Source organism: Microtus oregoni, unplaced genomic scaffold (genome assembly GCF_018167655.1).
Source record: "Microtus oregoni isolate MIOR12 unplaced genomic scaffold, Mior012 000028F_ref0000031, whole genome shotgun sequence".
Classification (NCBI taxonomy): domain Eukaryota; kingdom Metazoa; phylum Chordata; class Mammalia; order Rodentia; family Cricetidae; genus Microtus; species Microtus oregoni.
In genome coordinates, this window is record NW_024543087.1 from 8,596,141 (window position 1) to 8,609,053 (window position 12,913).

Genomic DNA, 12,913 nt, shown 5'->3' on the forward strand with positions numbered 1-12,913 from the left:
TGATGTGTCAGACTAGAGTGAGTCAGGCTGAGTTTAGGAATGAGTCACAGTGCTCTAGGTGGACACAGCACGGGATGGACGGTCAGGCAGGTCACGGTGCCTCTAAGATGTCATGGTACAAGAACAAAATAAATCAGAAGGAAGAGAAAGGCAGCCATTGAGGTAAGCTAGACCCTGCCTGTTCCCTGAGCTTGCTCACTCCCTTCCCCACACAGTCTGTCAGCCCGACTGCTGGAGTGGGCCTCTCTCCCTCAAGCCATTCCTATATATTTCTATGCAAATGCCTTCACCTCTGCTCCATATTCATCAAAGTCAAAACGGAAGTAATTGCACAGTCAAATGCTCCCCCCAAGGAGCTACACCCCTTCTCAGTAGAAGTCATCGTGAAGACACAAAACCACCCTGCCTTGGGCAGCTTCTCTGCCCGCATTTCTTCTCCGGTACTGCTCCCTCCTGGCTTGCTTGCCTCCTCCTTCCACGGACATACCAAGTTTGCCCATACTGCTGAGGTCTCCACAGGCTTCATCCTCCGCCTCGGATGTCTCCCTCACCAAACTCTTTTCATGGTGACCTCCCTCCCTTTTTGTATGTCTTTGCTGAAATGTTTCAATATTTTCTCAATGACAATTTAGTCCCACTCACTCTCCCCAGCTTCTTTCATGGCACGTGTCACCAAGGTATTTCCTCATCATCTCCCCAGGGACAGAGGCCTTGGCATCTTCATCCATGGAGCTTGATCATCACTGCTTCACAGACCCTCAGTAAAGATGGATCTGGACACAAGTGTGACGATGGTGGTGGGGTGACAGAAGGGGGTGCTCGTGAGAAGATGGGGAGGGTGAGGCGTAAGTACATTTACTCTAAGATACTCAAGGGAGATGTGTGGAGACCCGGAAGAGTGATGGGGAGATAAAGCTATAGCAAAGCAGGCTTTATAAACCTCCTGGAAAGGGTCAGGGAGAGAATTTTAGCCTCTTGTGATGACATACCAGGGGCAGGGGCTCACAGCTCAGAAAGAAGCTACAGGGATCTCTAGAGAACACTGTCCCGTAAGAAACAGAATAGATGGCCTCTGACAGGGAGAACACCCACAAGAGAAAAAGGCAGACCCTTCCAGGATGGTGTAGTGGGGCCCGAGCCAAGAATAAAGAGCATTAAAGGAGGGTTTGCTGCCAAATGATGCTGAGAAGCCAAATGAAGGACCAACAAGCCCTCACGGAATTCATCACCAGAGAGGTGTTCTTGAGGCTAACATGAGACTAGAAGGTGGGGGTGGAGGAGAGATCCTGGTGGAGTGGAGGGGTAGGAGGTGAAGAAGCTGGGGGAGGGACTGCAGACATCTTTTAAGCTTGGTGGTAGAGAGGAGGAGATGCTGAGGCGAGAGACCAGGGAACAGAAGCTGGTGAGAAGCCGGGGAGGTGGGAAGCAAGAAAGCAGGAGGAGCTATCAAGCCATGTGAGAGGTGTGAGTTCAACCCCCATGGAACCTCCCTGGCAGACTGAGGTGAGTCAAGCTTCCAGAGACCACCCATAGGAATGACCATGAGCATACACAGCTCTACACATGAGTCTCAAGGGAGCTTTGATGAGGGAAAACTGTCTCAGAGGTTACTTATGACAGGAATCCATCCGCATGATCCGCAGGAGCTACAGAGTCAGCAAGAGCAGTCGATGGCAGGGGCTAGAGGGGCTAGGATGAGCAAACTATAGGAAAGACAAGGCAATCTGTGGGAGTGTGGAATTGATCTGTATCTCTCTCTTTCTCTCTCTTTCTCTCTCTTTCTCTCTCTCTCTCTCTCTCTCTCTCTCTCTCTCTCTCTCTCTCTCTCTGTGTGTGTGTGTGTGTGTGTGTGTGTGTGTGTGTGTGTGTGTGTGTTTGGGAGGGTACCAGTGTGCACCCGTGAATCCAGAAGTTAGAGGACAGCCTTGAGTCCTTCTGTAGTAGCTGCCTGCCTTTTCTGCTGAGTTAAGGTCTTGCTGGCCCAGAAATTGCTGATCAGGCTAGATTGTCTAGGAAAGCATTCCAGGCAGTTTCCTGTTGGCTTCCCTCTCCCTGTGAATACAAGCGTGAACCTCCATGTCATACTTTCAATTCTGGGTCCTGGGATGGAACTCAAGTTCCTCGTGCTTGCACACAGTGCTTTATTGCCATCACTACCCTGCTTCTCCTCACCAACCCTCTCCCTGCTACATCTCCAACTTTTGGAGACAGTATCTCTTATAATCCAGGCTGTCCTTGAACTTCCTCTGTCGAGGAGGATGACCTTGAACTCCTGATCTTCCAGCCCCCAAGTACTGAGATTATATATTCTATATTGTCAGATTTTATATTCTGGTGTCATGGACACAAGACTTGGCAAAGCAAAGCGAGCAGAGTATGCTTTATTGAATATAAGCTACAATGCCGTTTATAAAAAGTGGCTGAGAATGAACATCTAAGTATGAGGTCACTAAGAGTGTGGCATGCCACTGTAGGTCATCTTAGAATGGTGTCCTGATGGTGCTCAGTAAGAGCAGACTAAGATGCTGTCAGGAAAGCTTCACCTGCCGGCCCTAACCGCATATGAACAGACAGCTTTCCTATCTACCCTGTCAGTCACCTTGGGTTTCTCTAGCCGGAGCACCGAGTCCCTTCACTGGGAGTCCTGTGTTCCCTTCTCATCTAATCTCCCATGGATCACTTCTGTCAGTTCTCCTTTCCAGTCTCTTCTACAAGAGGGATCCCCTTGCTCTGTGATAGCTTGTCCTTCTGCAGTGTGTCTTCCAGCTTCCTTCAATGTCCTTAGCCACAAAAGCTTCTCTGCAACTTCTCTCCGCCTTCCTAAAGCAACTGAATCTCTGCACTCTACCCCCACATGTCCGCGCCTCTATGAACTCCGCCCCAAATGCACAACGCTTGCGACTCTCTCACGGGGACCCCCATTCTCTTTACAAATGAAAATGTGCCCTTCTGGTTGGATTATAAATTCAGTTTGAAGCTGGGCCTTTATCTTATGTTTCTTTATTTCCTCGAGGGCTCAATTTAATGCCTTTCAAGTAGCTCGTATTCAGTTAATATTTAATTTTTGAAAAAAGCCTAGTTTTAAAAAAATACAAACTTAGCCAGACATTGTGCCTCATGTTTATAGTTCCAGCACTCAAGAGGCCAAGGAAAGAGAGACCAAATTGAGGCTAGCCTAGGCTACACAGATCTTGTCTCAGAAATCAAACCAAATCAGTCAGCATTCCGGGATGGGTTGGGGAGGGGCTCAGGAGACTCTGCCTCTAGCTTAGGAGATTTCGGCAGCTGATGGATATGAAGGAGAACCAGCTCTCTCCAGGAGTGTGGATCCTGCCCGTGCTCCAGTGAATGGCCAGCTCTACACACAGAAGTACAAATTAGAGGAATTGGGTTCTGAAAAGAAATGAAGGAGGGAGGGAAGAGAAAGGGGAGGACAGGAGGAAGAAGAAGAATAGGAGAGAAGGAAGAGGAGGATGATGATGACATGATGTTGGGAGGGATGTGGTGGGGCAATCTGGGAGGAGCTGGAGGGAAGAGTGAGGGTGAGTATGATGGGAATATATCGCAGAGGGGCTGGAGAAATGACTCCACACACAGGAACACTGGCTACTCTTCCAGAGGACCTGGGTTTGATTTCTAGCATCCACAGGGCAGTTCACAGCCGTCTATAACTTCAGTGCCACAGCCTTCTGGCCTGTGTGTAGGTACTACATGCACATGGTACACATTTAGATTTGTAGGCAAACACATACAAGCACATACAGTAAAAAAATAGTTTAAAAAACAATGTATATTGTATACATGAAATTCACAAAGAATAAATATATTTTAAAAGCATAAAGAATAATAGAAACAAAACTTTCTGGCAGAGAAATGTGCTCATAAGCAAATAAGAGTCAAGGTATTTCATAGAAATGCAGAGAACTCTTATATTAAATCATAAATACATGAACGGATAAAAGCTGCCACAATCAATCTTGTCCTGAGCATAGCTATTCTGTCCATGGTCAGAGATCATGACAATAGAGTCTGTTAGTTTTCTAATTAGTGACCAACATTTCAGAACAAATACCATCACCTTCAAACTCAGTTATAAATGGCATTTATTTGCTACTAATATAATTGGGGGAAATCTCTCCTATGTGTTCACTTGTTGGTAATTCAGTTCCAACAGGAGAAGTGATTGGATGATAAGAGGCAATTTATCAGTTGTTAGAGGCCCTGGGGTGTGTGGAGAAGTTAGGAACATGGACACTGAAGCCATTCCATCTGGGTTTAGCCCCAGATGACCTGTACTAGCCAAGCCATGTGATATGGTTGAGATACAGGACCCCATGTGCATCACTTTCTCAGTCCTTTCTAAAACAGGAACAATAACAAGTCTGTTGTTTAGGGCTCGTGTAATGACCGGATGAGTGTGTGTGTGTGTGTGTGTGTGTGTGTGTGTGTGTGTGTAGGTCTGTGTGTGTTGTTTTCACAGCCTCTGCAGCATCTCGCTGATTTCCACCAGTAAAACAGAGATGACTCATGAGAAAAGAGAAAGCACATTCTGGAGGGCAGAGTCCATATCATCCAGGCCACTAAACAGGGCAAGGCTTCTTTCCTGTTTCCTGACCTTGTTAGGCAAGCCCTGAGGCAGCCTTCAACAAGACCCCACAGGTAGAGACAACTTGGCCCAGCTTTTGTGACAGAGAAGCCAGGGAGGGAAGTGGCCACACTTGTGAGAGTGTCCTGATGCAAAACGCTAGAGAAATCAATGTGTCAACACCCTGCACCATACAGATATGGTAATCATACCTGAGATTTTAAAAGTCTCTCTCTCTCTCTCTCTCTGTGTGTGTGTGTGTGTGTGTGTGTGTGTGTGTGTGTGTGTGTGAATGACTACATGTGCATGGCAGAGGTCAAAGGAAAACTTCAAATGTCTGTCCTCTTCCTCCTTGTTTGAGATGGGTGTCTCAGCGTACTCCAGGCTGATGGCCTGTGGCTTCCATGTGTCTTGTTTCTCCCTCCCACCCTCATGTGGGAAAACTAGGACTTCATATATATGCCACAGTGCCCAGCTCCCCTTGGGCTCTGGGCTTCCGAACTCGGGTCCTTGCCCTTGCACAGCAAGTGCCTTCCCACTGAGCCATCTCCCTGTTCCTGGGACTTCCTGTGTGTTTTCTTTTTACCTTTACATTGACGTCGGTAGCTTTCAAAACCACCTCTTCCATGACAAGCCGGCAGACTTCTTCAACAAATTTTTCTCCTGCTTTCACATCAGTTTGAGGTCCATTGAGAACAACCCCATCCACAAGGACAGGGATCTTCTTACTAGGGGTCATCTCCTTCTGGACAGTGTGTCCTAGGAGGGCAAAAACAGAATGGGCTTGAGAGCTCATACCACGAAACACAAAGAAACAAAACACTCCACAAATGTCATAGTTTCATGTATGCGTTTATTTTAAGTTCTCCCACCTGTCTATATTGTATGTTGAGCGCATTTCCTCTCAGACCCCCCCCCGCCCTTCCTTGCTTGCCCCTCCCCACTCCTGTCACTCTTCTTTGTTACATGGATATCCTCTTTTCACAGATGATGGATACTGTGTGGTATGGATGCTCAAAGTTGCTCATATTAGGAGTTCCCCTCAAAGTTCGTGATGTACAGGATAGCTGAAGCCATCTTATGGTGTGTGCTCCTTCATATTAGGTCCATGGAGGAGAGAGCCCTTCAGTACTATGTCAAGTCTGGCTCCAAAGGGTTGTCTCTGTGTACCGTGCCCATGCTGATGGAGACGCTCACATACAATGATATCTGTAGCAGAGGGATATCTTACAGAAGAACACTGCCTCTCAAAGACAGTGAGGCACTTAGTAACATCTCCACGGGGTACAAATGATTGGCACAAGATCCTTTCCATGGGCATACCCCTGCTCCCACCACAGTAGAATAGGAAGAAAGAGAGGGAGTTGGTCACTTGGAGAGAGAAGGGGAAACAGTGTATCAGCCCCACCTAGAATTAATTCTGCACTGTAAGAATCCTCTTGAGTTGTTTGCTTGCTTGCTTGCTTTGAGACAGATCCCATGTAACCCAGGTTGGCCTCAAACTTGCTTTGTAGCTGAAGGTAACTCTAAGCTATTGACCCTCCTGGCCCCCGCCTTCCAGTACAGACAGTGGAGGTGCTTGCCACCAGGACTGGTGGATGCTGGCGGGAGATGGAAGCCAGGGCTCTGTGCATGCTGTGACAACCACTCAACCAGCTGAGCTGGGTGCCCAGCCCTCATCCCTTAGCATGTAAAGCATGCACTTGCTCAACTTTCCAGAGCCAGCTCCACTAAGCAGGGAAACCACGTAACAGGGACACAAACCTCCCGCTCCTTTCCTCCTCGTGTGAACTCAGCACCCCTTGACCCTGGGCAGCAATGCTCTGCGGGGGTAAAGAAAAAGGCACCAAGCCACATGCATTGTTTTTCCCAAGAAAGCAAGAATGCACTTTGAAATTGGAATACCAAATAGAATTTTATAAAAGCCCATCTCATATTTGATGTCTCTGAATAAGGGAAGAGGCCCGAAGGGTCATCCAGGCATCTTAAAGAAAGTAAACACTGAGATCTTCAAAGGAAGAGAGCTAGCCTGGCTAGCTGAGCTAGCCACCACCTCCATCAAGGACAGGCTCCGACAGCATGCTTCTCTAAATGGAAGTGCCCTCCTCCTTTCAGGGCAGACAGTGACTGAGCTGTTTTCACACTCCTCCGAGGAGCTAAATTTCAAAGTCTTCGGGGAAGAAACTTTCTTTGCTTTCCAAGACTGTTTTACTCGCCATGGGGCCCAGGAAATGTCCTGTGGAATCTGACTCACCCCCAAAACATGCACTCAAACACATATGAAAATGCCTGGGTAAGCCAGGCATGGTAGTTCATGTTCTTGGGAAACTGAGGCAGAGGGATTTCCAAGAATTTGAGGCCAGTCTCAGCTAATTTGTGAGTTCCCCACCAGCCAGGGATGCAGAATGTGACTATGTGTTGAGAGAAGAAATAAGGAATAAGGGAAGGATGGAAGGAGGGAGGGAGTGAGGGAAAGAAGGAAGGAAAAATGAAGGAAGGGAGGAAGAAAGGCAGGAAGGAGTTTTAGGGTTACTACTGCTGTGATGAAACACCATGAAAAATCAAGTTTGGGGAAAGGGGGTTTATTTGGCTTCTACTTCCACATCACTGTTCATCACTGAAAAAAGTCAGAATAGGAACTTAAACAGGGCAGGAATCTGGAGGCAGGAGCTGAGGTAGAAGCCATGGAAGGGTGCTGCTTACTAACTTGCTCCTCAAGGCCTACTCAGCCTGCTTTCTTACAGAACCCAGGACCACCAGCCCAGGGATGGCACCATTCATGATGGACTGGGCCCTTTCTTATCAATCACTAATTAAAATGTTTTACAGGTTAGTCTACAGCCTGATCTTATGGATGCATTTTCTCAATTAAGACTTCTTTCTCTCCAATGACTCTAGCCTGTGTCAAGTTTACATAAAACTAGCCACCACAGAAGGAAAGAAGAGAGGGAAGAGGGAGAAAAGGAGGGGTGAGAGAAAGAGGGAGGAGAGGAAAGAGAGAGGGCTTTGTGGTCCATGCATGAGTCCCCCCATCACATAGTTTGTTCAGTTTAACCATGTTTCTTATGCCATTTAATTCTTTTGTTTTGTTTGTTTGTTTGAGGCAGGGTTTCTCTGTGTAGCTCTGGCTGTCCTAGAACTCACTCTGTAAACCAGCTGGTCTTCTCACAGAGCTCTGCCTGCCTCTGCCTTCCAAGTGCTGGGATTAAAGATGTGCACCTCCACTTAAGATTTATTTGTTTTTATTTTGTGTGTAGGTGTATCTTGTCTACATATATGCCTATGCACACAGTGCCCCTTTGTTAACTCCAGTTCCAGGGGACATGACACAGAAGAGGGTGTCATGTCCCCTGGAACTGGAGTTAACAAAGGTTGTGAGCTGCCACTTGGTACTAAGATGTGAACCCAGATCCTCTGCAAGAGCAACAACTGCCCTTAAGCACTGAGGCCTCTCTCCAGACTCCAGCCCCCGTCATTCCGAGGAAGGAATAATACAAACAAGTCTTCTTTCATCTTTATTTTACAACTGAAGACTTGGTTTACATGACTCTACATCAGAAGCACCATGCTTCTCCCAAGAACCCCATCCTACCTTCACAGTCCTGTCTCCCAGGAAAGATGTTGGTAAGATCCCCAGCGGAAAAGCTTACACCACTCTGTCTACTGTGCCTTCAACCTCCCACAAGTGTAGGCCAAGGTCAGCTTGAAGGCAGGACCTGAACTGACTCAGACCATATAGCAGGACACATGACTGGTGACTCAGACAATTTGAAAATCCATATCTGGGGCACCCAACCCAGATATCCAAAGTGTATTTACCACAAGCTTGGATTTGATAGCATTCTCTTTCCCTAGACACACACCCTCACTCCTGTTTATAATCCCTGAGTTCAGTTAGCTGTGGAAATTTACAGAATCAATTTCTAAAATGCAGTTTCAGCCCTGGGCCTCTCTGAGTAATTCTACATCCGCCTAAATAGGCTCACATGGTCTATTTTCAAAATTCCCTAAAATGTATGTGGTTTTGAACAGTTTCTATGCTTCCTTCCTTGATGCTCAAACAGTATCCTTGTTTATTTATTTTATATACCTCAGACAATTTTCTCCCAAAAGTTCAATATCCTGGTAAAATTTTGTAGCCAGATAAAGCATTTAGCATCATTACTGACAAGAGATAACGCATGACTGTGTCTTGGGCAGGTATCTGGAGCTTGGAAGGAGGGGTCTGTAGCTCCAAGCTCCACCTCCATTACCCACGGAAGTGGGAGGTGCCCAATCCTCCCATGTCCTCCACTTAGCCTCCTCTTGAAAGTGCAAGGTGAATATGGGTGAGGGCAAACATGAGGGAACCCCAGTGGGGAAATGTTTTTACAGGGAAATGCCTTTCAAGGGAAGGAAGTTTCCCCTCAGAGGGAAAAAAGTTTTCTAGGTTTTAAAAATAAAATGGGAAAGAGGGCAATTATTCCGGGAGCTGTGGTTCTGTCAGAAGGTAGTGCTATTATTAAACGTGCAGGAAAAGGGAGCTTTTTGTTTCAACCTCATTAGTGGGATTTCTGGCTTTTATTGCCCAGGAATAAAGAGTAGGAGTAGTTCTTTAGTTCTCTAGGTTCTCTCTCTCTCTCTCTCTCTCTCTCTCTCTCTCTCTTTCTCTCTCTCCCTCCCTCCCTCTCCAATGAAAATGTCAAATACACACTCACAAGCCCAACAGTGTAGCTCAAATTGTCACTACTTCACGCGAATCTGTGTCGAAACTCCCATCCTTCACAGAATTGATTAAGAGCCTTATCAAGAAGAGGCTGGGGAGCATCGCTGCTTTGTGGCTGCATCTTATTCTGTTGATGGTGGGAACAATGTGCTTCTCCTGCATGTGTCCAGGACAGACAGACCCCTGGTATCTCTGACAGGCTGAGCTAGGTCCGCTGCTTCCTCCCTGCCACGGTTAATCAGATTCATAAAGAACTTCAAGTCAGAGGGATAGCTCATGAAGGATATACCCAGGAATTGGGGGGGGGGGGTGCTCAGCATTCCAGCCCTTCCACCTGAGTCCTGACCATCAGGAAGGGCTTGGATCCCTGCAGTTGCTCCCCAGCCTTGCCCAGCTCTGTGGCTGTTCCCCATACAGCACAACAAGCCTGTGAGGAGATAGGTGCTAAGAGGTTCCTGACTCCTCACTGGATCAGTCAGTCAAAATGCTTGTTATGGCCTCCCTGGCCCCACATGACCCCATCCCTGCTACCTCATTGGCTTCCAACTTCACATCTCACTATTGTTTTCCAGGATCACCCTGCTCCACTATCAACCCCTTGAGTGACAGTTTCTCAGGGAGGGGTTTCTTGACTCCAGATGCCACAGCGGACACCTGCCCATGGCTGCCTTTTCTTCCTTGACTCAAAAGCAGTGATGGCCCTGTCACTTCCCAAAGCTGTGTGTGAAGGCTGTTGGGTGAAGGCATTCTGCCCCTTGAGTCCATTTCCCCTTCTGTGGTTGGACTCCTTCAAGCCATTAATGCTCAGTCAAGGACTCACATTCACATCCCCTGGGGTCCGCATGACTACCAGCCCCTCAACCGTTTGTCCTCCAGCCCCAGAGCAGCTCAATGTTTACATGGTCAGTGTTTGCCTTGCTCAAAAAATGATAAATCCAGCTTAAGTCCTGCTTCAGATAGAGAGGGTCTGTCCTTTCACAGCGGATCAAATGCACCAATACGTACGAAGCTTTGAAATGGTCACAGGTACACGCTGGGCACTCTGTAAATGTTACTGGATACCAGCTGTCACAATAAACAGTAGCCCATAGAAGGACATCACAGTGGTATTTAAATGTATAAACACACAAGATCAGTTTGCGTGTGCTGTGGCAGGGGCAGGAAGGTTTTCTCAAAGGGTAAGCAGAAGGTTGGTGAGGTGCCCAAAGGCAGAGGATGCCATGTGAAGGCGGCAGTTTCTGCGCCAGGCTCAGGATCCAAGATGGCAGAGGAGTTTTTCCGCCCACTTAGGATAGACATCTGTGCAAGGACGTCATCTTGTCACTTCACTGTGGCTGTCTGTGTAAAGACTTTACTTCCTGTTCTAGATCACAGCCTCCCACAGGGGAAGATCCACGTGTGATTTTTCTGAGTATTCCAGGAACAGAGATCAGACAATGGCTTCCGACAATGCTCTGGAACGGAATTATCTTCAAGATAATTGTTGATCTGAATCATCAACTTGGGCTGACTGAATTCTCTCGGAGGCCCTCTTATCTATTTCAGACAAGCCGCAAATCCCCTCCACAATCCAACAGCCTAGACTGTGAGAGAGCTGAGTCCCCATTTCGCTCAGCCATTCCAAGCTTTTTGATCCTGGTATGAATTTACTACAACCTCTCTATGCCTCAGTTTCCCCATTTGTAAAATGGGAGAGGCTCTGATAGAAAGGATAGCATTGCCAACAGAACCCTCTGGAAAGGTTGATGAAGGCTCACTCGGGTGCCTGAGTTCCTGCCTGTGCATGCGGGAAGCACAGAGAATCAGGGATGTTTAGCAAGCACTCCAAACTCGTAGCTAACTTTAAGAATATATACATTGTTTTGGAAATCACAATTCTGGGTGACCTTGAACTCTGTCCAAACCCTTGATTGTCCAGTTTCTCTCATCTTTTAGTGGTTATGCACTAGTCCCAGAGATGGACATCTGCATCAGTCTCCTGTCCACACCACTTTCCAGATACGTCTATGCAGACAGTAGATGGATCCTCTGCCGAAACACCCCAGAGTCTAAGTGGGGAGAAGAGTACAGAGAAAAACTCCAATATGCAACATGGGGGAGGGTGACTCTTACGTGCTGGACCCTGTCTGAGGGTCTCATAGGTTATGCCGATTCAATTACAATCGAAACCGTGCTCAGTTACTCAGTTTCACAGATGAGGGCACTAAGACACAGAAGGTTTCATGGGGGCTTAACTGATTTAATGTCCCAGAAGGGACATTAGGGATACTGATATAAATGATATAAACTGATATAAACTCTACCTCAGAGTTCAGTGAAAGAGTAGTGTGATTCCGTTCTGCCTACAGTCTGCAAGGCAGAGTGAGGGAGTTAAGAAAGACAGCGAGGGGATGAGTTTGGGCTTGGCATCGGTGATTGAGAACCTCTGAGGGCTGAGCGGCTGCTGTGGACAATGGCAGTGCCGCACGCCGGGAGAGAGATGCCAACACAGGGTTTCACGTGTAAATAGCACAGACATTTTGAAGCCAGGGTCAGAGGTATAGAGGTTGTTGTGTGGGGGAAGGGTTTTGAATGAGAATATTTGTCTGGGTTTTAAAAACCTGCAGGAATAATGCCTTCAATGCTTCACCACGTCTGAAGCTAGTGACTGCAGACACCTACAGTCACGGAGCCACTCAAGGGGGTGACTTCAAACGCAGACTGTGTCAGTTCTGTAAGACTGTACACTGACTACCTAGACAAAACAGGTCTAAGTCCCCTTCTGCTGGACATTAACCTGTCGGGTCTCAAAGAGAGTTCTCATTCTGCCAATTAAAACCCTTGCCTTCCCACTTGCTTTCATGGCAGCCTATCATCTTAGATGGGGCCGGTTTGGTTTGACTTTGTACAACAAAGTATGAAGTAACAGTTCAAGTGTGTTGGTGTCCCCACTGCCGATGGTTGGATGCCCATTCCCATCCTCTGCTGCACAAACTCGATGAGAAGACTTCCATTCTTATCCAGCATGTGCCAAAGCTAGAATAGTTAGACGCTAACCCAAGTTCTAATGCAGTCCCATGAACATATCTAACCTCCAGGGGACTCATATTTCTTACTAGTAAATGGAAGAGGTAGCTGATCTGGTGCCTGTAGTGTCTAAAGGGGAGGAGGGCAGCAAGGTGTTGAGTGAGAGCCAATGGACACAGTAAGGAGCTCAGTCAACGGTAAGCATCATCTGGGTGTCTTTTTGTCTGCTTCGCTCTGATTCTCTTCTCTTCCCCCTTCTCTCTCTCTCTCTCTCTCTCTCTCTCTCTCTCTCTCTCTCTCTGCATTCACCATTGGCTCAGAAGTCCCCCATCGAAGGATCTTACTGTTAAGTTATTGTTTACATGCAAAGATCAGAAACAGAGGCACAATGGGTCAATGGGTGTTTTTAGTCCCTGGTTCAAGACTAAAAAGCTCTATAGAAAACTCCCGCAAAGATGCTGGGAACCAAGAAGAGCCAGAGCGGTCAGGGTCTCCAGTGTACAATGAACCCATCCAAGGAAGGCTGAGGACCAAAGGAGAGGTTGAGGTAGTAATAACTGATAAATTAAGGAGAGCCTACTGTTTATCAAGAACTCAACCTAGTTCCTAGGGACATA

At 47.2% G+C, this 12,913-nt stretch overlaps 1 protein-coding gene across 1 annotated transcript in view; it reads right to left on the reverse strand.

Moving 5' to 3' along the window:
* Gadl1 (glutamate decarboxylase like 1) overlaps positions 1 to 12,913 on the reverse strand; it is a 183,460-nt gene that overhangs the window by 144,952 nt on the left and 25,595 nt on the right. The window contains exon 2 of the mRNA XM_041677511.1: positions 5,172 to 5,344. Coding sequence (XP_041533445.1) covers positions 5,172 to 5,344 — 173 coding nt within the window. The remainder of the gene's footprint in view (positions 1 to 5,171; positions 5,345 to 12,913) is intronic.